Genomic DNA, 24297 nt, shown 5'->3' on the forward strand with positions numbered 1-24297 from the left:
CTGGAGAGCTTTCTTTCATCTCAGAAATATTGCTGAGATAAGAAATTTAATGTCACTACATGACGCAGAAAAACTAGTTCATGCTTTTGTTCCCTCTGGGTTGGATTATTGTAATGCCTTCCTGTCTGGATGTTCCAATAAGTCCGTAAAAATCTCCAGATAGGGATAGGGAGAGGAGATAGGGACAGGCTGTTCCATAGAAAGTAACAACTTGTTGTCAACTACAAATCCATCTCCATGCTGCAAGTCTTGATAGAGCCTCCCTAATGAGCATAGAGGCTATGTTGCACCAAAATAGTTTGAGATGGTCTGGACACTTGGTTAGAATAGACAATAAACACCTCCCTAACCAGCTTCTCTTCAGTCAGCTCTTCACAGGAACAAGAAGTGCTGGTGCCCCTAAGAAAAGGTACAAGGATGCCCTTAAGAGAACTTTCAAAGAGTGTGAGATTGATGATTGGGCCACAGCTCCAAATGACAGACTTCTGTGGAGGAATATGGTTCGTAATGGAATCAAGACCTTTGAAACCAATAGATGGAAAGCCGAGGATGAGAGATGCAAAAAGCGAAAAGCAACTCTAGCCCTAAATCCGGGACAACCTCCTGGCCAGATTGCTTGAAAAATGTTCATAGACTGCCATGCTCATGTCGAGCGGCAGTGATGACAATCATAGTTACTCTCACCAGAGTCCCTGCTTGCACTCAGTGCAAAATGTACATTGTTCTTAACTATTAGGTGACACCGGGCATACTGAACAACCTGTGTTCTCTCTCTCTCTCACCAGTGGTGCTGAACCTCTCCTGCTCCTCGGACCTGCCTGATCCATCCTGATGCCTTATTTCTGGCTGGAGTCTCAACACATCGCTCCTGTGGAGGACGGCCCCCATATGGACAGTTTAAAGTCACACTTAGAAGACGCTCTAGACTCTTACAGTAATGCTCCGATGGTTTTGGACTCCAATCCCCATGATAACTTTAGGACTGCAGTCGTCATGAACAGTTTTACACTCAAGTCTCCATCAGTGAACAGTTTATAACTTCAACAAAACAGACTTCCTGTTAAACTATAATGAATTTCCTGGCTACGCAGTTGTACTTTGTGACTCTGTGGGACACAGTTAGAGAAGTGAGTGATTTATAATCACGCTGTCTGTTATCACCCAGATGGGGATGGGTTCCCTTTAGAGTCTCGCTCTTCTCAACGTTTCTTAATCGTGTTGTCTGAGGGAGTTTTTCCTCACCGTCACCTCAGGCTTCATCATCAGGGATAAATTTATTAATTCATGTTTAAAATCTTTATTTTCTGTAAAGCTGCTTTGCAGCAATGTCTGCTGTTAAAAGTGCTGGACAAATAACTTGACATGTAACCAGTGATATTTTTACACAACTTTTTGAATGCTTTCTTGAGTAAAACTTTGTTGTGGATTTGGTGTTTAAGGGCTGATTTTGAATTGCAGTGACTGAGAGAATCAACTTTTGCAATTTTAAAACAAAGAGATTTGGGCTCTTCATCCTCCTCAGTGGGTCCAGTTCCTCAGAAAATATCAACTGTTCCAGACTTGTGAAACGGTTTTATGTTATAAAATGTTTGTCATAAAATCCTGTTTATATGTATTTGTTTGTATTTATTTTAAATATCTTTTGGAAGATCAGTAATTTATGTTTCTGAAAGATATCACCATCACTCAATTAGTGAAAAAGTAAGCAGATTCTTTCACAGATTTTGTGATTTTTCTTCAACCGCATCGATCCAACTTTCATTCCTTCTGCAAGCATGTATGATCAAACACAAATACAGTGAATAAATAAAGATGAAGCACCCGTGAGGATGCCGTTTTTCTCATGCGGTTCTCTCCAGCTGACTTTCAAAGATGTGTCAAGAATTTCAGTAAAACTCAGATGACCAACAGCACCAGGAGCTGCAGAGAGAGAGAGAGAGAGAGAGAGAGAGAGAGAGATTCATATTAATGCTGAGGCAATGTATTTCCATTTAGTGTGTGTGTGTGTGTGTGTGTGTGTGTGTGTGCGCGCATCTCACTGTCTTCATGAGTGTGTATTCTCTGGGCAGGGCTGCGTGGTCCATCGCCCGGTGTGGTAAAACACAGCACTGATGTAAAATACTCTGTAAATTTCTTGAGGCCGCTGATGAATCCAACGTGGACACCATCCTGGAAATTCGGCCGAACTGTAACCACTCTAAGCTCCTCCCCCTGCTCCACCTGCCATGCTAAGAGCTAGAGAGAGAGAGAGAGAGAGAGAGAGAAAGAGAGAGAGAGAGAGAGAAAGGGGGGAGAAGGGATAGAAGGGATAGATAGACAGAGAGAGAGGCTTGTACAGAATAATTGCTGTGATGTGGGTACATCTCTGTGCATATTTATTATGATATTAAGACACACCCTTTGTGTGTGTGTGTGTGTGTGTGTGTGTGTGTGTGTGTGTGTGTGTGTGTGAGAGGGAGAGTGAATGTGTGTGCGCACAGTCTGACCTTGTATCCCTGGTTGATGCCATTGATGAACTGAGGGTTGGGTGAAGTCCAGGTGAAGCGGATGGTGGTGGAGTTTACAGCTTCAGCCTGAACATCACCTGGAGCAACAGTAGGGACTAACAGACAGACAGGCAGAGAGAGAGAGAGAGAGAGACAGAAAGAGAGATAGATTTGGAACAAACCTCTGGACTAATGTCTTGGATCGAGGGGTTTGTGTTGGGTTGGGCCTGTACCTCCCTGTAGTGTCCACTCCGTCACTTTGTGGCTGTAGACTCCCAGTCCAGCACCATTATATGCTGCCACTTCTATCTCATAGTTGGTCCAGATGATCAGATCCTCCAGCAGCAGGTTGGTCACCTCTGGATTGGAGATGTTCTTGTACTGGATGTCCACGGGGAGACCAGTTAGACGGTAACTGAAAGATACACAGGAGTCAGTGATGGAGAGATGAATGAACAGGAACCAGGTACCAGGACTACTGACTTGTTAATTAGCAAATAATTTAGCATTCTCCAATCAACACCCCCAAATGCCATTCAGATATTTTACTGATGTCTGTAAAACCAAATGACACTTGAGTGATGTTGGTGTTGTTTATTGGTGAATGGTTCTGATTGGTGGTGAGATGTTCCCTATTTGTAAATGGACATTTAAACACTGAGTACATTAACGGTGTAATGGACCTCTGTTCGGTGTAAATTCTCTTCCGATCCTCTCGGACTGTAAGGGTTTAATCAGGTGCCTGTTGTATCAAGAGAGGTAGAAAGTCTACAAAGGAAAGAGTGAAGTTCTGTTTGTTTCTCTTCCCTTGCGTCCTGTATGTTGTGGGATCTGTGTTGTTAACCTCAGGAGGGTTTTTTGTTGTGACATTACAGAACTTCATCTAATAAAACTCTCAAAAGACACAAACTCAGTGGACAACACACTGTTAAAATGGACTTCTTTGTAGGTTTGTTCAGTAAGACCAACAATTTCAGGAGACCATGCAGTGTGAGAAATACAACCCCGATTCCAAAAAAGTTGGGACAAAGTACAAATTGTAAATAAAAACGGAATGCAATAATTTACAAATCTCAAAAACTGATATTGTATTCACAATAGAACATAGACAACATGTCAAATGTCGAAAGTGAGACATTTTGAAATTTCATGACAGCAACACATCTCAAAAAAGTTGGGACAGGGGCAATAAGAGGCTGGAAAAGTTAAAGGTACAAAAAAGGAACAGCTGGAGGACCAAATTGCAACTCATTAGGTCAATTGGCAATAGGTCATTAACATGACTGGGTATAAAAAGAGCATCTTGGAGTGGCAGCGGCTCTCAGAAGTAAAGATGGGAAGAGGATCACCAATCCCCCTAATTCTGCACCGACAAATAGTGGAGCAATATCAGAAAGGAGTTCGACAGTGTAAAATTGCAAAGAGTTTGAACAGATCATCATCTACAGTGCATAATATCATCAAAAGATTCAGAGAATCTGGAAGAATCTCTGCTCGTAAGGGTCGAGGCCGGAAAACCATACTGGGTGCCCGTGATCTTCGGGCCCTTAGACGGCACTGCATCACATACAGGCATGCTTCTGTATTGGAAATCACAAAATGGGCTCAGGAATATTTCCAGAGAACATTATCTGTGAACACAATTCACCGTGCCATCCGCCGTTGCCAGCTAAAACTCTATAGTTCAAAGAAGAAGCCGTATCTAAACACGATCCAGAAGCGCAGACGTCTTCTCTGGGCCAAGGCTCATTTAAAATGGACTGTGGCAAAGTGGAAAACTGTTCTGTGGTCAGACGAATCAAAATTTGAAGTTCTTTATGGAAATCAGGGACGCCGTGTCATTCAGACTAAAGAGGAGAAGGATGACCCAAGTTGTTATCAGCGCTCAGTTCAGAAGCCTGCATCTCTGAGGGTATGGGGTTGCATTAGTGCGTGTGGCATGGGCAGCTTACACATCTGGAAAGACACCATCAATGCTGAAAGGTATATCCAGGTTCTAGAGCAACATATGCTCCCATCCAGACGACGTCTCTTTCAGGGAAGACCTTGCATTTTCCAACATGACAATGCCAAACCACATACTGCATCAATTACAGCATCATGGCTGCGTAGAAGAAGGGTCCGGGTACTGAACTGGCCAGCCTGCAGTCCAGATCTTTCACCCATAGAAAACATTTGGCGCATCATTAAACGGAAGATACGACAAAAAAGACCTAAGACAGTTGAGCAACTAGAATCCTACATTAGACAAGAATGGGTTAACATTCCTATCCCTAAACTTGAGCAACTTGTCTCCTCAGTCCCCAGACGTTTACAGACTGTTGTAAAGAGAAAAGGGGATGTCTCACAGTGGGAAACATGGCCTTGTCCCAACTTTTTTGAGATGTGTTGTTGTCATGAAATTTAAAATCACCTAATTTTTCTCTTTAAATGATACATTTTCTCAGTTTAAACATTTGATATGTCATCTATGTTCTATTCTGAATAAAATATGGAATTTTGAAACTTCCACATCATTGCATTCCGTTTTTATTTACAATTTGTACTTTGTCCCAACTTTTTTGGAATCGGGGTTGTAGTTACTCAGGAAAATCATCACAATTCTTAGATTTCAACACATCAGACAAATCATTCTGTCATTTCAGCTGAGAAAATCTTCATTCCACATGCATTCAACTCATTATATTGCCTGATTGAGATTATCTCGTCTCATCTCGTCTTCTTCCGCTTATCTGGGACCGGGTCGTGGAGGCAGCAGTCTAAGCATGGAAGCCCAAATTTCCCTTTCCTCAGACACCTCGGCCAGCTCCTCGGGAAAAACACCGAGGCGTTCCCAGGCCAGCCGAGAGACACAGTCCCTCCAGCGTGTCCTGGGTCTTCCCCGGGGCCTCCTCCCGGGGGGACATGCCTGGAACACCTCCCCAGGGAGGCGTCCAGGAGGCATCCGAAAAAGATGCCCGAGCCACCTCAGCTGGTTCCTCTCGATGTGGAGGAGCAGCGGCTCTACTCCGAGCTCCTCCCGAGTGACTGTGCTTCTCACCCTATCTCTAAGGGAGCGCCCAGCCACCCTGCGAAGGAAACTCATTTCGGCCGCTTGTATCCGCGATCTTGTTCTTTCGGTCATTACCCAAAGCTCATGATTATTTGAAGTATTAATCCGAGTTTTTGGACATGTGGTCTGTGAGCAATATGGCTCCCGGACATTCCCTGGATGCTTCTCGCTCTCTTATCTGCTGACGTAACAAGAACTAAATCACTCTTAATAACTCACATTTCCATAAGCAAACAACCATTTTATACCTCCTGGTGCTCTCTCTCTCTCTCTCTCACTGGAGACTGAGTGCACCATATGGGCCCGAGCGTTTGGTATAAATATTTATACCTGCTGTGCCAGAAACAACCTGCAGTCTGTCAGTGTTGAAAAAAGGCCTGGGCTCAAAAACTTACTGATTTAACTCAATGCAGAAGGAGAGAGAGAGAAAGAGAGAGATTTCTAAACACACCTTAGACAGGTACTGGAATGCTGATGACATCATTCAGGTGAGCAGAGAGTGGGAGATCACTACACTAGAGAACACAGAGCCTTTACCAGGTCAACAGAAGATGCAATGTACTGTACAGCAGAGTGGAGAGGTGGAGAGAGAGAGAGAGAGAGAGAGAGAGAGAGAGAGAGAGAGAGAGAGAGAGGTGTGTGTCGGAGATGGTGCTACAGGTACTGACCGGATGATGTATCCCCGGAGTGCACCATTCTGCTGATTCTCAGGGGGAGGCTGCCACTGGATCATGATGGACGAGTTGGTACGGCCACTGGCGATCACATTCTGTGGGGGTGCACTCGGGGGCTCCTCTGGGAGAGACAGGCTGTGTGTGTGTTGGAAAACGGGATGACGTTAGGACAAATTACCAAAAATATAATCTGTTTTTACACAAATGTCTCAGTGCACTGGGGAATCAAGTGCACTAAGGACTGCTGTAATATAGAGAAGATATAAACAGTCATTCTCTCAGCAGGGTCCATTTTAACTCTCTTGAAATTAATAAGACAAAAAAAATATTGTGTTACTGAGAAAACTTAGTTATAGCTTTATCACTGTTACAAAGCACTGACATTGGAGACTCCTACCATAAATATTCCATAGAACTAGAAAATATGACCCCATCACCCCTGTCTTATCCACACTGCATCGGCTCCCAATCACATTTCACACTGATTATAAAATACTACTATTGACCTTTAAAGCACTGAATGGTCTCGCACCACAGTACCTGAGTGAACTTCTGCTCCTCTATGACCCGCCACGCCTACTTAGATCAAAAGGTGCAGGCTATCTGCTGGTACCTCGTATAGTGAAGGCTACATCAGGGGGCGGAGCCTTTTCTTACAAAGCCCCACAGTTATGGAACAGCCTTCCAAGTAGTGTTCGGGAATCAGACACAGTCTCAGTGTTTAAGTCTCGGCTGAAAACATATCTGTTTAGTCAAACCTTTTGTTAATAGTGTTTATGAGGTAAAGGAGTAGATCTGGAGGATCCTCAGACAGAGTGTTTTGGTAAACTGGGATGTATGGATGCTGTCAGTCCCCACTCGCTTGCTCACTCGAGTTTGTTGACGGTGTAGTGGCTGCTGCTTTATGTCCCGGGGCCCCTCATGCCTGTGTTACCTTCTGGCTCTCCCCTTTTAGTTATGCTGTCATAGTTAGTCTCATCTAGGAATCTGTGTAACCATTACAGGGCAAGAGCATACCTAACTCCCAAGCTACATAAGCTACTCCTGAGATACCACTGATCTTGACTCTTTCTGCTCTCCGGACCTTTCTGATCCATCCTGATGCCCTACTTCCAATTAGAGTCCTCATCACCTGAAAATCACACACTGCTGCTGAGGATGGCCCCACATGGACAGCCAAAAGATCGATGAGATTACTGTGGATGGTACCACACAGAAACCATTAAGATGGCTGTGGAAGTTCTTCCTTGGACAAATGTTACACTTTACTCTGAGTTTCCATCCACACCTATATGGATATTTTCAAAAAAGTTGTTCTCACACCTCTGTTTTCAAAACCAGCCCCAAAGCATCACTCAGGGCTCAGGAGTTTAGAGTTTGCATTTAAAACTTTGTGGTTTAATGATGGACTTTAAACGAGTTTTAAATATATACTACATCTGATGTCCCAGGAAAAAAAAATTATATATCTCATCTCATTATCTGTAGCCGCTTTATCCTGTTCTACAGGGTCGCAGGCAAGCTGGATCCTATCCCAGCTGACTACGGGTGAAAGGCGGGGTTCACCCTGGACAAGTCGCCAGGTCATCACAGGGCTGACACATAGACACAGACAACCATTCACACTCACATTCACACCTACGCTCAATTTAGAGTCACCAGTTAACCTAACCTGCATGTCTTTGGACTGTGGGGGAAACCGGAGCACCCGGAGGAAACCCACGCGGACACGGGGAGAACATGCAAATTCCACACAGAAAGGCCCTCGCCGGCCATGGGGCTTGAACCCGGACCTTCTTGCTGTGAGGCGACAGCGCTAACCACTACACCACCGTGCTGCCAAGGTACAGGTTAGTGTCTTTTGTGTGTAAAATTCTATAAAATTAAAAAGCACCTTGTTATCACTGGTAAGACTAAAGAAGGATGATATGACGACAATATAATACTGATATCATTATAAAATACATTAAAATACATTTTCCTGAGAAATCATCGGCATCAGCACGACAGTAACAAGCAGGTGGTTTGATAAGTTCATATTTTTAGCAAAGGATTCATTTTTCTTTTTCATGCTTAAAATATTTTACATATTACATAAAGGTAATATTTATTTAATCAGATTTTTGCAGTTTTGTTAAATGTGACAGTTTCACTGGTGTTTTTTTTTTTAGCAAATCTAAACATCGTGTCATGAAAATGTCTTTGAATGTCATGAAAAATTTCCTATGGTACATCATCCACCTGAAGTTAAAACTACACAAGACTAAGTAGGCTGCAGAATTCTACTATAACATTTCAGAATGAATTCACAAATCGATGGAGATGTTTCTCGCATTTCTTGTTTTGTCCTATGGGCAGCCAGACAGCTGACAGTGCTGGTTCTTTTAAATCATATTAGCATAAGCAACATGAAACCATGATTGATGATGTGAGTGTGAAAACTAAAACCAGCATATGTGAATGCTAAAACCCAACACTGCACTCAGTTTATATTCATAACAAAGAGCATAAAAGCATAAAGCTTCACCTCATGTGTTAACGTCATATAAATTACATTAATCATGCTAATCAGTTCCGACTGACAGCTATTGAATGTTCGCTACTTGAGAGATTATCTGGGGTGAAGTACTCCTTTAAGATCCCGCTGAGCTGAGCTGCTCTATTTTCATCACACACACACACACACACACACACACACACCCCAAAATCCCTGGAGTGTCTAGCTGTAGATGTGAGTTATACTCTTCTGTTCTACAGGGCAGAAATCTGGCTCTTTTATTGCTTCCTGTCTGCTAACACACTTACACATACTGATTCATAACACACACACAGCAGCAGTACGGTATATAATATGGTCAAACACCCTGCAGTAAGGAGACAATACAGAAGAGAGAGGATTAAATTAAAGACCGGGAAAGAGGTGGACGTGAACATGACTCTGTTCTACACCTTCTACTACTCAGGGTGTTTCTGTCAGATCTGAAGTAAAGACTAGTGCTCTAAAACTGTTGTTGTAGCTAAAGCAGAATGTAATGCTAGTCAGCAGCAACCGCGTCCTTCTACTGTAGCTCCAGTGATGTGGTGTTGTGTGAACAGGACACTTGTGGAATTCACTACTTCAGAAGGTACAATGTTCCAACAGTCCACAAGTTGCTGCAAATGTTGCTGTCATAAGGTTTGTACTGAGTCTTTCCTACATAATTTACCAACATGTCAGGTTTGAAGGTCTCAAAATACACAGCGGCCTCTGTCCATTCTTAAGTGGAAGAACTGTTTTTCTGGCTCCACAGTTGGCTATTTTCCTGGTTACACTTTTTGGGTTCCACAGTTGCCGACACCCCTAGGTTTCTTGTTCCACAGATCCATACTGCTCTACTTTCATGATTCTACTGTTGTATATTTCCCAAGTTTTCTGGTTCCACAGTTTCCTCATTTCCCTAGTGTCCTTGTTCCACAGTTGATTATTTCTCTATTCCCCTGGTTCCACCATTTCCTACTGCCATATTTTCCTCATTCCACAGTTATCTATTTACCTAGTTTTATTATTCTACAGTTGTTTATTGTTATGGCCGGTAACGCTGGTTGCAACATAAACGAGACAGAGTCAGAACATGCTCGTTTTCTAGAGTTTTTTTTAAGTTAAATTATGAGTTAAACCATAAAAAAAAAAATCAATAACGCACACAAACAACTACCATGAAGCAAAGCCACCACAAGCACAGCAGCCATTCAGCTGTCAGAACAGAGTAGATGTTAAAGACCAGGCTCCACCCACTCTTAACAGGGCTCACCTGCAAACAATAACAGCAATCAGAAAGGACAGGATGCCACCAATATGTGGAAGGGGACATAACGCTTATTTTTCCAGTATTCTGGTTCCACAGTTGGATATTCCTTAGTGTCCTGGTTCTACTTACCTAGTTTCATGGTTCCCCAGGTTCCTACTTCCCTAGTTTTTTGATTCCAAACTTGCCTATTTACCTAGTTTACTGGTCTCACTGTTGTTTATTCTCCTTGTATCCTGGTTCCACATCTGTCTATTCCCTAATGTCTTGGTTCTTCTTACCTAGTTTATTGCTGCCACTGTTTCCTTTTTCTAGTTTCCTGGTTCTACAGTTTTGCTAGTTTCCCTGTTCCCTGGCTATGAAAAATGTCTGGAACAGAAAACTACAGGGGTGACGCAGTACAACGAGTAGCATTGTCATCTCAGAGCTCTAAGATCTTGGGTTTGATCTTGAGCTAGAGATATTGTTCTTTTGGTTCCACAGTTTCTGAAGTGCTCTCATTCTACAATTTCCCTTGTTCTATAGTTTCCTTTGTTCCACAGGTTCCTGGTTCAATGGTTTCCTTTTGCCTAGTTTCCTGGTGCCACAGTTGGCTTCTTTGACTACAGATCATGTATTCCATTGCATTGCATTGCATTTAACTGGTTGTGGAGAGAGTCAAAAGCTCCATGTTTCTTGGTGTGCCCATGGCAGCAGAGCTCTCCTGGACTCTCAACATCACCTGCCTAGACAAGAAGGCTCAGCAGCACCTCCACTTTCTGTGGAGGCTGAAGAGAGCCAAACTCCCTCCTCCCATCCTCACCAACATCTCCAGAGGAACAGTAGGAACAGTCCAGAGGAACAGTCTTGCCATGTGGTACAGGAACTGCACAGTCTCTGACTACAAGACCCTGCAGTGGATTGTGAAAACAGCTGAAAAGCTCATCAGTCTCTGTAACCACCATCGACACCTCATCACCACCAATACTGCAGATGACCCATCTCACCCCCTCACCTATCTGACCCCTCTCACCCCTTTTATCTATCCCATGGACACTTCACCCTCCTGGCAGAAGGTGCAGGAGCATCCATGCCACTGACAGTGTCTTCCCTGAGGCAATCAGATTACTCACCTGGACGAGTCAAACACTTAACCCAGTATGGCTCAAGGCCGCTGCACACCTGTATGTTACAAAGCCGCGTCAGAGACTTTATGGAACAGTAAAAATTACTGCTGCTACAGATTTACCTCATGCTGCTACTCTACAAAATAATTTATAGTTTACAAGTATGTTCTGTATTTTTAGTGTCCTGTGCACTTATTGTTCTGTTCTGTGTATTTTTTGTCCTGTGACTAGAAACAAACACGTGACACAGTAGTACGGTGGGTATCCTTACCACCTCACAGCTCTAAGGTCCTGGGTTTGATCTTGTGCTCAGGTTCCTGTCTTTGTTTGGTTTCCTCTGGGTTCTGCAGTTTCCTCGCACCTCTCAAAAATATGCCAGTAGGTGGACTGGCTAAGATAAATAGCCTCTAGTTGTGAGTAAGTGTGTATGGGCATGGGGCCTGAGAAGGAACTCCACCCTGTCCAGGATAAAACACTGAAGATGAACGAATAACTGAAAGTTAAACACCAAACTAACAGAAGTGTTAACTTGTCAGCCCTTATCAGGTTGTGTGTGTGCATGTGATTCTTCACCGTTGTGTCTCGGTGCTGAAGGCTCCTTTCCCCACGTCGTTCTCAGCACACAAGCGAAACTGATAGGACCGAGCTGGAGTCAGTTCCCTCACTGTCAGTGTTGTGGAACCGGGGTCAACATCTGCGATGAGAACCATCCACGGAGCATCTACACACACACACACACACACACACACACACACACACACACACACACACACACTGTGTACAGTATACTGTATGAATGCTTAAATTACTTTAGTCAAGAGAACAGATGTGACAATCTAGATTGGAATATTTTCTCTCTCTCTCTCTCTCTCTCTCTGTATCACTCTGTCTCACTCTCTCTGACTCACTGTCTCTCTCTGTCTTTATCACTCTGTCTCACTCTGTCTGTCTCACTCTCTCTGACTCACTGTCTCTATCACTCTGTCTCACTCTGTCTGTCTCACTCTCTCTGATTCTATCTCTCTGTCTCTATCACTCTGTCTCACTCTGTCTGTCTCACTCTCTCTGTCTCTATCACTCTGTCTCTATCACTCTGTCTCACTCTGTCTGTCTCACTCTCTCTGATTCTGTCTCTGTTGATGTAGGTCGGGACGTGAAGTCTGCATGTCACCCATCACGGAGGATCACACAGAAAACGATGAAGCTTTGTATCAGATTTTCTCCACATGAGCAGAAGCAGCTATAAACGATCCCCACGTGTGGTGCATTTTATTCGTGCTTATAGATAATCAGTATTTATGAGAGCATGTGTAATAATACAAGACCTGGGTGAAAAAATAGTTAAGAAAAACAGTATCAGTCCTCATTAGTGCTTAGTTTTGTGTGTGTGTGTGTGTGTGTGTGTGTGTGTGTGTGTGTCTCACTGTTCTCAGACACTTCAAGTATGTAACGTAGGAGGGGACTGTTCCCGTCAAAGGGTTTTGCCCATGTCAGGTTGATGGCTCTCTTCTCCACGGAGCTCAATATGGCACTCGGGTTCTCTGGAGCATGAGGCAACTGCCTGTGTTTTACACACACACACACACACACACACACACTAAAAAACTAGAAAAGAACCAATACATATTTTGAGAGAGAGAGACAGAGAGAGAGATAAAGAAGAGAGTATTCCAAAGAGAGAGCAGATATGAAGCTTGAGTGATAAAAGATGGAGAAAGACAGACAGCGAGATGATGGTGATGAACGTGAGGTATGTACCTGACTTTGAGGTGCGCGGTGTGAGAGTCGTTCCCTCCCTGTGATGTCACTCTGCAGGTGTAGGATCCAATGTCACCTGACCACGTTTGAGAGATGTGTAACGTACCGTTAGTGTCCAGCTGTAACCGTGGTGATGACCTGGGATTAATCACCTGACCATCCTTCTCCCACACAAACCTGAAAACACACACACAAATAATAATAATAATAATAATAATAATAATATCTCATCTCGTCTCATTATCTGTAGCCGCTTTATCCTGTTCTACAGGGTCCCAGGCGAGCTGGATCCTATCCCAGCTGACTACGGGCGAAAGGCGGGGTTCACCCTGGACAAGTCGCCAGGTCATCACAGGGCTGCACATAGACACAGACAACCATTCACACTCACATCCACACCTACGCTCAATTTAGAGTCCCTGAATAAACTGCCACTGATAATTCATTTTATTTCATTTTATTTCAAAATGTCCAACAGTGCAACATTCAATTAAACAAAAAAATTCACAGTGCAAATTTAATTTTTAGTGAATGTTTTTGGTCGTCTATAAGACAGTAACACTGACTTTTTCACTTTTATAAGATGCTACACTGCCATTCAAATGTTTGGAATCACTAAAAAAGGCCTTGTTTCTGAAAGGAGATGAAAGTTTTATTCTGAAAAAAAAATTTTTTTCCCCAATTAAAATAATATTAAATTGGTCAGAAATACAGTCCACATGTTATAAACGTTGTAAATGAGTATTATATACAGAAAGAGCAGAATCTTGAATGTGAATATTTCCACAGGCTTCCAAAGACCCATTTCGTGCAGCCATCACTCCTGCGTTCCGGTGGCACACTGTGTTCACATTATCATGTTAAAGAGCTGATTCATCATGAGAAAGCCCTTGTGGAAGTGTGTTAGCACAGCTGAAAATCACTGACTACGTTTACATGCACGTCCAAATCGAGCTGCTGTTGGTAATCGAGCAAAGGGTCCCAGCAGGGGTGCCAGAGAAATCCAATCCTACATGCACAAGTGAAATCGGGCTATTGTGCAAGGTGCATTGTGTACCCGAGCCACACGTGGCGCTACACGCCCCATCGCGTTGGTACACTTCCGGTTGTTGTCATGAAGAAGAGCTATAGTGTTGCCAGATACTGCTGACGTTTTCCAGCCCAAAACATGTTCAAATCCGCTAAAATGCACTTAAAACCCCCAATCTGGCAACACTAGCAGTTCCGTGTTCAAGCTGTTAGGCTTGCTCTAACAGACTGTATGGCTACAAACTGTCCGGCGCAGACCACTGTTTTGTAAGACAACTTATTTTGCACAATAATATTTTTCTAAAGTCCATTTTTTGCTTACAAATTTTTTTTTTTTTGCTTACAATTTAACTTATGTCTTAATAAACACACAAAAAGTTCAATTGTTTTGTTTTTATTGACATTCTTCAGATGTTGGACATACACACACACACACACACACACACACACACACACAAATACAGTGACTTGTTTATATACACAATTCACAGCTATGCAACAGCTGTACAGATGTATTTGGTGATACAGTAAGTGAGCTAAATTTTAACAGTGCAAACAATGCCACAAAAAGAAAAGATTCATGCCGTTGTCATGATTCGTTGTCATGCCGACCGAGGCTGTTGTTTCCCGCTTGTGGTCTCATCACTTGTCACTTCCGGAAGTAGCTCGACAACTAGCTCGATAGGGTATACATGCACAAAGTAGCTCGGCAGAAATCGCATAAACTAGGTCGTGTAGCTTGATTCCGAGAAATCAAGTTCGGTTCAATTTCAGCCGAATTAAGGTGTATACATGGCATTTTGAACTTCGATTTCAGTCAAGCAACGGCAGAAATTCGATTCTCTCTATGTGCATGTAAACACAGTGATTGTGTTTAAAGCTCAGAGTCAAAGGTTTTCAATGCACATTTGAAACTTTATATGTTAAAAAACCCTCTGTAATTTTCTTCTGGCCCCAAGAAGTACAACCCTGATTCCAAAAAAGTTGGGATAAAGTACAAATTGTAAATAAAAACGGAATGCAATAATTTACAAATCTCAAAAACTGATATTGTATTCACAATAGAACATAGACAACATATCAAATGTGACCCCTCACCGAATCCAGGGACGCATGTCGGCCGAAACGAATCCGAGATAATCGCAAAAGAAGCATTTTTTTCTAAATTTGTGATTTTTGTTTTTTTCCATCATGTGTAAGTTGAGATCTTGAAGAATGCAATCAGTATTTCAGATAATAGATTGTTTTGTTGGAAAAGCATACATTTTTTGTTGCAAATTGTCTCGTTTTTGTCAGGACTGTAGCCTGCTGGGGGGTGTGGGTAAATTACCATATGGGCCATTCACACGATGATTTAAGTCTTTTGTTTTGTTTTTTTTCGCGAATCAGCTGTATGATCCGAGTTGAGCTCGTGGCTACTTAACTGCATACAGGCGTGTGATTTCACTATGGAATGAGGAAGCTAAACAGAGCGCAGAGGAGCTGAAACACGGTATTTACATCGGAGATCACCATTTCTAGCAAAAAAAACCGCAACCTCGTTTTCCAGATTGAATGGAATACTTGAATGATCGGATGATACACGGACCGTTCTAGGATTACATTCCATCGGAGGCATTGGTGTGTGCAAGGCGCCGTTTCTCTTTCTGATGGGGTGAGTTTATTAATCTAAGGCTGTGTGGTTATTTTTGCATGTAACGGAGAGTGTTGTGGTTTGGTTAAGCCTCGGTCACAACCGGACGTACGATTTTTTGGCCGTGTGATTTTTGGCGTTTCCCAAATCGCTGCATTTTATTTTTTTGTTCATGGAGAAAGACGCGCGTTGGCCGTAAGTTTGTCTTGCAACCTGAAAAAAACGTAAGCGCCCGTAGAGTTTGTTTGACATGACAAAGAACCTCTGCGGCCGGTCTGCGGCTCGAAAATCAGCACATCACACGCGCGCTCTCGTGCTTTTCACACGCGCGCTCTCGTGCGTTTCATGCGCGCTCTCGTGTGTTTCTTGCGTTTTTTGCGTGTAGACCGGCTGTAGGAGTGCGTACTGTACGGCCGGTTGTGACCGAGGCTTTACATGAAACTAGTGTTGTGTTAGTTGTGTCATCATCGTGCTATCTTTCTTTCTTACGGTGTGAGTAATTTTTCAACCACAAAACGTTAAAGTATACTTTAGGACTTATTTTTGTACTTCATAATTGTGTTGGGCATACTTTGCATGGAAGGAAAATTGACATGGTGATCTTTGTTTACATGAAAGTAGTATCGTGCTAGCTCGTAGGGGGTAGGGCTTTCCTTAATGTCATGCAAATGAGCACCATTATGTGCCCTCCCTACACCCAGAGTAGCTGAGATGGAAAACTTTGAGGGCGATTTTCTCCCTTTCCTGTTTTAAGAAGTATACACTTTCAAAAGGCCACACATTCTTCAAATATTGTCAGATCTCCACATGGAAGGCATCATTGGAAAGCTTAGAAACTGTACTTTCTGAATCTGTCAATAACTCAAAATGCCCCCGGGCCGACATGTGTTCCTGGATTCCGTGATCTGACACAAATGTCGAAAGTGAGACATTTTGAAATTTCATGCCAAATATTGGCTCATTTGAAATTTCATGACAGCAACACATCTCAAAAAAGTTGGGACAGGGGCAATAAGAGGCTGGAAAAGTTAAAGGTACAAAAAAGGAACAGCTGGAGGACCAAATTGCAACTCATTAGGTCAATTGGCAATAGGTCATTAACATGACTGGGTATAAAAAGAGCATCTTGGAGTGGCAGCGGCTCTCAGAAGTAAAGATGGGAAGAGGATCACCAATCCCCCTAATTCTGCGCCGACAAATAGTGGAGCAATATCAGAAAGGAGTTCGACAGTGTAATATTGCAAAGAGTTTGAACATATCATCATCTACAGTGCATAATATCATCAAAAGATTCAGAGAATCTGGAAGAATCTCTGTGCGTAAGGGTCAAGGCCGGAAAACCATACTGGGTGCCCGTGATCTTCGGGCCCTTAGACGGCACTGCATCACATACAGGCATGCTTCTGTATTGGAAATCACAAAATGGGCTCAGGAATATTTCCAGAGAACATTATCTGTGAACACAATTCACCGTGCCATCCGCCGTTGCCAGCTAAAACTCTATAGTTCAAAGAAGCCGCCGTATCTAAACATGATCCAGAAGCGCAGACGTCTTCTCTGGGCCAAGGCTCATTTAAAATGGACTGTGGCAAAGTGGAAAACTGTTCTGTGGTCAGACGAATCAAAATTTGAAGTTCTTTATGGAAATCAGGGACGCCGTGTCATTCGGACTAAAGAGGAGAAGGACGACCCGAGTTGTTATCAGCGCTCAGTTCAGAAGCCTGCATCTCTGATGGTATGGGGTTGCATTAGTGCGTGTGGCATGGGCAGCTTACACATCTGGAAAGACACCATCAATGCTGAAAGGTATATCCAGGTTCTAGAGCAACATATGCTCCCATCCAGACGACGTCTCTTTCAGGGAAGACCTTGCATTTTCCAACATGACAATGCCAAACCACACACTGCATCAATTACAGCATCATGGCTGCGTAGAAGAAGGGTCCGGGTACTGAACTGGCCAGCCTGCAGTCCAGATCTTTCACCCATAGAAAACATTTGGCGCATCATAAAATGGAAGATACGACAAAAAAGACCTAAGACAGTTGAGCAACTAGAATCCTACATTAGACAAGAATGGGTTAACATTCCTATCCCTAAACTTGAGCAACTTGTCTCCTCAGTCCCCAGACGTTTACAGACTGTTGTAAAGAGAAAAGGGGATGTCTCACAGTGGGAAACATGGCCTTGTCCCAACTTTTTTGAGATGTGTTGTTGTCATGAAATTTAAAATCACCTAATTTTTCTCTTTAAATGATACATTTTCTCAGTTTAAACATTTGATATGTCATCTATGTTCTATTCTGAATAAAATATGGAATTTTGAAACTTCCACATCATTGCATTCCGCTTTTATTTACAATTTGTACTTTGTCCCAACTTTTTTGGAATCGGGGTTGTATTGTTAATAAGTAATAATTAAAATAAGTTAGTGCAGATCGCAGCGAATTTCTGTTTGGCAATTTTTGTGACCACTCGGCGCGTGATGTCATTCAGGACAAACATGAGTCCACTTCCATTTACTTACATTGCCGTTCGGCTTGAGTGCAGACATGCGTTCAGGAATTTCCAAAGAAAAAAACCCATGCCTTATTGTTGTGCAGTGAACTGTAACAGGGCCGGTTCAGGAAGAAGCTTTTACCTTTTTCCGAGAGAGAAGAAGAGGCGGAGAGAGTGGATTGTGCGCATGAAGCGAGAGAGTTGGCTTTTTCCGAAAGAGGAGAAAAGGTGGAGAGAGTGGATTGTGCGCGTGAAGTGAGAGGGTTGGCTTTTTCCGGAAGAGGCGGAGAGAGTGGATTGTGCACGTGAAGTGAGAGGGTTGGCTTTTTCCGGAAGAGGCGGAGAGAGTGGATTGTGCGTGTGAAGCGAGAGGGTTGGCAGCTGGGTAAATACGCCACTCTGTGCTCCAATCACTTTGACGATGATTCATTTTTGAAGAATCCCCATCTGTTGGAGAGTTTAGGTGTCAGTGTCGGACAGAGAAGCTCAAACTTGATGCTGTTCTGACAAAATTCGAACACAAAATCAAGCAGTCAAAGAAGAAATGGACCAGCAATGCTTAAGCAAAAAGGAGATTGGAGGTAAACATGTTTACCTTTTTCATTTAAATGCTCGGTAGTTGAAAAAAAAATCATTGATAGACGAGATGAGATGTCAGGCCCGATATACTGACACCGGGAAATACCGCGGATGGCAGGCTAATGTGGCGTACTGGCGCACTGCCAAGTAATCGTTACCTATATCCACTATGGCTTCGCAGCGGCCATAGGTTCATACATATATGGTTTCACCTCTCGATATTCAATTTGGAGAGTTCCTACTTCAAAATCGCTATCGCTTTCAGACATTTAACGCAACCTCTCACGACCAAAGTCCGTACACGTGTACTCAGTTACAAGTAACCACAGAGCTGCTCCCAGTCTGTTTGCCTTGAATGACATCACGACGACGGTCCCCTGGCAGTAAAAGTGCACATAAGTGAGATGTAAACAAACCTTTGGAACTTGGCAAACCAGTATATTTTAGCCGTTTTATTCAATTTTAGGGTGTAAATTAGACATCAGGAAGATTGAATTCACTTTTTACGTCATTCTTCTAGAAAAGAAAGTTGATATTTCACGTTCCACCTCTGACCCCTGCCTATGACCTTTAAGGAAGCAATAACACTGTCCTTCTTTGGGCTACTTGAGGATCTGCATCATCAGCATTTGTGGGTTTGATTAATCATCTCAAACTGGACAAAAAGCTTGAGCTTTCTCCATAAATTCATCGGTATATTGTTGTTTTGAGAAATGAATGCTATGTGAGAGATTCACAAGAAGTTAAAGATATCTTCGAAAGGTGTGTATTACTCCATTCACAGAACAACGGAAACTGTCTCTAACCACAGAAAGAGGAGTGGGAGGCTGCGGTGCAGAACTGTGCATGAGGATAAATACGTCAGAGTCCCGAGTTGGAGCTAAGAGACACCTCACAGATCCTCAGCGAGCAGCTTTTTAAAACAGTACCCACAAATCACCAGCCTCATCTTCAACACTGAAGCGGTGACTGTGGGATGCTGGCCGTCAAGGCAGAGTTTCAAAGACAAATCCAAATTTGCAACTGGCTAATAAATGGAAATGTTTAAAATGGGCAAAAGAACACAGATACTGGAAAGAGGATGATTCAGGAAAAGTGTTACAGACAGATGAATCTGCAACCCCACTTCCAAAAACGCTGGGGCAGTAAATGAAATGTGACTAAAACCAGAAAGCAGTCCATTTGTAAAATTACTTTGTATTCAAACTAAAACAGTATAAAGACAAGATAGTTTATGTTTTACAGACTTGATTTCATGTTTTCTTTGAATACACTATGTTGATTCTGAAACTGATGTCCCTAACACATTCCAAAATAATGTTGGGACAGGTACGGTACAATTTAGGACTCCAAACATATGATACGCTGGAATAACAAGGTGATGTGAGACAGGTGAGTGAATTGTGTCCCAGTATATGAGGAACATCCAAGAAAGGCCGAGTCCTTCATGAGCAAGAATGGGTCATGGATACCAATTTACCAAAAGGTGTGTCAGCAAATCATCCAGGACGTTGAAAACAATGTTCCCCAAAGACAAATCAGTAGGAATTGGGACATTTTAGGTTCTACAATGCACAATATAATTGAAAGATTCAAAAAACAAACCTCAGGGCATAAAGAGCAAGGTCAAACTCCACCTCTCAGTGCATGTGATCTCCAGTCCCTGAGACATCACTATCCCAAGAACCGTCAGGAACGTATAACATGACATGGGCTTGGGAATCCTTTTTCAATCAACATCAATCACAGCTGCATCCACAGATGCAAGTTATGGCTTTACTATGCAAAACAGAAGTCATATATCAACCCTGTCCAGAAGCGCCACTGACTGCTCCAGGGTCAGATTCCATCTGAGAGATCTGCAGAGGGTTTTGGCATTTAAATGATTCAAAGTAAGAATTTCATTGCATTGTCTGAACCTCCGTGTTTTTACTATGCATATGACAATAAACGTCTTGAATCTTGATTCCCTTTTTATTGAATTCCATCAATAATTTCACACCATCATCTCCTTCAGCTGCATTTTCATTTTCTCAATTATTATTATGTTTTTTTGTCTCCGGTACAACGTACTCCTTCAGGAGGAGGAGAAGGCCAGTCACCTCTGGCTTGCTCATTAGGGATAAATTTCACATTTATATGCAGAATTTATATATTTCTGTAAAGCTTTTTTGTGACGATATCCAAATAAGTACAGATAAAAATGTAACTGAATTGAGATGGACAGTAACACAGTAGAAGTGTGTTTTGTGGTTGGATGAGTCAACATTTCAATTAGTATTTGGATAAAACAGTCGTTGTGTTTTTGGACCGAAGAAGAAAGTGTCAGGTTCAAAGCCAGTGTCTAGTGTGGTGTGGTATGGGGGTGTATCAGTGCCCATGGCATCTCCCCATGTCTGTGTGGGTTTCCTCTTCACAGTGCAAACACATGCATATTCGGTAAAATACCCAGCCACTGGTCAAATACCACAAGTCAGTGGATACTTAGTGCTGATCCCAAGCCTGAATAGATTGGGGAGGGTCACATCGGGAAAGGAATCCGGTGTAAAACCAAATCAAATATGTGGATCATAAATTGGGATGCACAAGCCACTGTGGCGACTCTTAACAGAAGCAGCCAGAGGAGGAAGACCTCAACAAACTGAGAGCTAGTACTGTATGTCAAAAAGTCTGCAAGGCTGTAACTGCTGCCAATGCTGGACACTTTGATGAAAGCCAAGTTGAAAGCACTAAATTAATATCTCAGGCTTTTTCTATTAATTTGGTGACTTATTGGATAAATAAAAGTATGACTTTTCATGGAAAATGTGAAATTTTCTGAGTGAGTCCAAACTTTTCAATGGTAGTGTACATAAACAGTATATTACAGTATGTGGAATGATGGTTTTAGTCGTTCACTTTGTGTGTGTGTGTGTGTGTGTGTGTGTGTGTGTGTGTGTGTGTGTGTGTGTGTGTGTTCTGTCAATTTTATGCATTCTCATACATCATTTTCTGTACCTTGTATTGGTTTATAAAATCACCCAAGCATCGTAACTTTACTGATAAAATGTTCCAATGTTAAAAATAGGGCGGCATGGTGGTGTAGTGGTTAGCGTCGTCGCCTCACAGCAAGAAGGTCCTGGGTTCGAGCCCCGGGGCCGGTGAGGGCCTTTCTGTGCGGAGTTTGCATGTTGTCCGCGTGGGTTTCCTCCGGGTGCTCCGGTTTCCCCCACAGTCCAAAGACATGCAGGTTAGGTTAACTGGTGACTCTAAATTGAGCGTAGGTGTGAATGTGAGTGTGAATGGTTGTCTGTGTCTATGTGTCAGCCCTGTGATGACCTGGCGACTTGTCCAGGGTGAACCCCGCCTTTCGCCCGTAGTCAGCTGGGATAGGCTCCAGCTCGCCTGCGACCCTGTACAGGATAAGTGGCTACAGATAATGGATGGATAGATGTTAAAAATAATTATAACAAAACACATTAATGGAACAACAACAACTCGAGGATGTTTCTGTCCATCCACACTTTTATCTCATTTACACATTTTGACTTGCTGTGCTGCTGAATCTATAAAATGGATCAGTAAAGTCATGTGTCATCAGCATAGAAATAAAAAATGAAATAATGATGATGAATTACGCCTCCTTCACTGGGATAAAGAGGTACAGGTACAGAGGCCCGCCTCCTTCAATAGGATAAAGAGGTACAGGTACAGAGGCCCGCCTCCTTCACTAGGATAAAGAGGTACAGGTACAGAGGTCACGCCTCCTTCACTGGGATAAGGAGGCACAGGTACAGAGGTCACGCCTCCTTCACTGGGATAAAGAGGTACAGAGGCCCGCCTCCTTCACTGGGATAAAGAGGTACAGGTACAGAGGCCCGCCTCCTTCAATAGGATAAAGAGGTACAGGTACAGAGGCCCACCTCCTTCAATAGGATAAAGAGGTACAGGTACAGAGGCCCGCCTCCTTCACTGGGATAAAGAGGTACAGGTACAGAGGCCCGCCTCCTTCAATAGGATAAAGAGGTACAGGTACAGAGGCCCGCCTCCTTCACTGGGATAAAGAGGTACAGGTACAGAGGCCCGCCTCCTTCACTGGGATAAAGAGGTACAGGTACAGAGGCCCGCCTCCTTCACTGGGATAAAGAGGTACAGGTACAGAGGCCCGCCTCCTTCACTGGGATAAGGAGGTACAGGTACAGAGACCCGCCTCCTTCACTGGGATAAAGAGGTACAGGTACAGAGGCCCGCCTCCTTCACTGGGATAAGGAGGTACAGGTACAGAGGCCCGCCTCCTTCACTGGGATAAAGAGGTACAGGTACAGAGGCCCGCCTCCTTCACTGGGATAAGGAGGTACAGGTACAGAGGCCCGCCTCCTTCACTGGGATAAAGAGGTACAGGTACAGAGGCCCGCCTCCTTCACTGGGATAAAGAGGTACAGGTACAGAGGCCCGCCTCCTTCAATAGGATAAAGAGGTACAGGTACAGAGGCCCGCCTCCTTCACTGGGATAAAGAGGTACAGGTACAGAGGCCCGCCTCCTTCACTGGGATAAAGAGGTACAGGTACAGAGGCCCGCCTCCTTCAATAGGATAAAGAGGTACAGGTACAGAGGCCCGCCTCCTTCACTGGGATAAAGAGGTACAGGTACAGAGGCCCGCCTCCTTCACTGGGATAAAGAGGTACAGGTACAGAGGCCCGCCTCCTTCACTGGGATAAAGAGGTACAGGTACAGAGGCCCGCCTCCTTCACTAGGATAAAGAGGTACAGGTACAGAGGTCACGCCTCCTTCACTGGGATAAGGAGGCACAGGTACAGAGGTCACGCCTCCTTCACTGGGATAAAGAGGTACAGAGGCCCGCCTCCTTCACTGGGATAAAGAGGTACAGGTACAGAGGCCCGCCTCCTTCAATAGGATAAAGAGGTACAGGTACAGAGGCCCACCTCCTTCAATAGGATAAAGAGGTACAGGTACAGAGGCCCGCCTCCTTCACTGGGATAAAGAGGTACAGGTACAGAGGCCCGCCTCCTTCAATAGGATAAAGAGGTACAGGTACAGAGGCCCGCCTCCTTCACTGGGATAAAGAGGTACAGGTACAGAGGCCCGCCTCCTTCACTGGGATAAAGAGGTACAGGTACAGAGGCCCGCCTCCTTCACTGGGATAAAGAGGTACAGGTACAGAGGCCCGCCTCCTTCACTGGGATAAGGAGGTACAGGTACAGAGACCCGCCTCCTTCACTGGGATAAAGAGGTACAGGTACAGAGGCCCGCCTCCTTCACTGGGATAAGGAGGTACAGGTACAGAGGCCCGCCTCCTTCACTGGGATAAAGAGGTACAGGTACAGAGGCCCGCCTCCTTCACTGGGATAAGGAGGTACAGGTACAGAGGCCCGCCTCCTTCACTGGGATAAAGAGGTACAGGTACAGAGGCCCGCCTCCTTCACTGGGATAAAGAGGTACAGGTACAGAGGCCCGCCTCCTTCAATAGGATAAAGAGGTACAGGTACAGAGGCCCGCCTCCTTCACTGGGATAAAGAGGTACAGGTACAGAGGCCCGCCTCCTTCACTGGGATAAAGAGGTACAGGTACAGAGGCCCGCCTCCTTCAATAGGATAAAGAGGTACAGGTACAGAGGCCCGCCTCCTTCACTGGGATAAAGAGGTACAGGTACAGAGGCCCGCCTCCTTCACTGGGATAAAGAGGTACAGGTACAGAG

At 43.8% G+C, this 24297-nt stretch overlaps 2 protein-coding genes across 2 annotated transcripts in view; one reads left to right on the plus strand and one right to left on the minus strand.

Annotated features, from left to right (window-relative positions):
• LOC132897866 (protein sidekick-2-like) overlaps window positions 1-24297 on the minus strand; it is a 127360-nt gene that overhangs the window by 67233 nt on the left and 35830 nt on the right. The window contains exons 12-19 of the mRNA XM_060939112.1: window positions 12862-13038; window positions 12528-12664; window positions 11677-11824; window positions 6207-6347; window positions 2720-2901; window positions 2487-2602; window positions 2040-2235; window positions 1822-1920 (exon numbers count right to left, since the gene is read on the minus strand). Coding sequence (XP_060795095.1) covers window positions 1822-1920; window positions 2040-2235; window positions 2487-2602; window positions 2720-2901; window positions 6207-6347; window positions 11677-11824; window positions 12528-12664; window positions 12862-13038 — 1196 coding nt within the window. The remainder of the gene's footprint in view (window positions 1-1821; window positions 1921-2039; window positions 2236-2486; window positions 2603-2719; window positions 2902-6206; window positions 6348-11676; window positions 11825-12527; window positions 12665-12861; window positions 13039-24297) is intronic.
• The window catches only part of rpl38 (ribosomal protein L38), a 364540-nt gene continuing 348818 nt past the window's right edge, over window positions 8576-24297 (plus strand). The window contains exon 1 of the mRNA XM_060939114.1: window positions 8576-8586. The gene's annotated coding sequence lies outside the window, so the exon portion shown is untranslated. The remainder of the gene's footprint in view (window positions 8587-24297) is intronic.

This window comes from Neoarius graeffei, chromosome 14 (assembly GCF_027579695.1).
Source record: "Neoarius graeffei isolate fNeoGra1 chromosome 14, fNeoGra1.pri, whole genome shotgun sequence".
Taxonomy (NCBI): domain Eukaryota; kingdom Metazoa; phylum Chordata; class Actinopteri; order Siluriformes; family Ariidae; genus Neoarius; species Neoarius graeffei.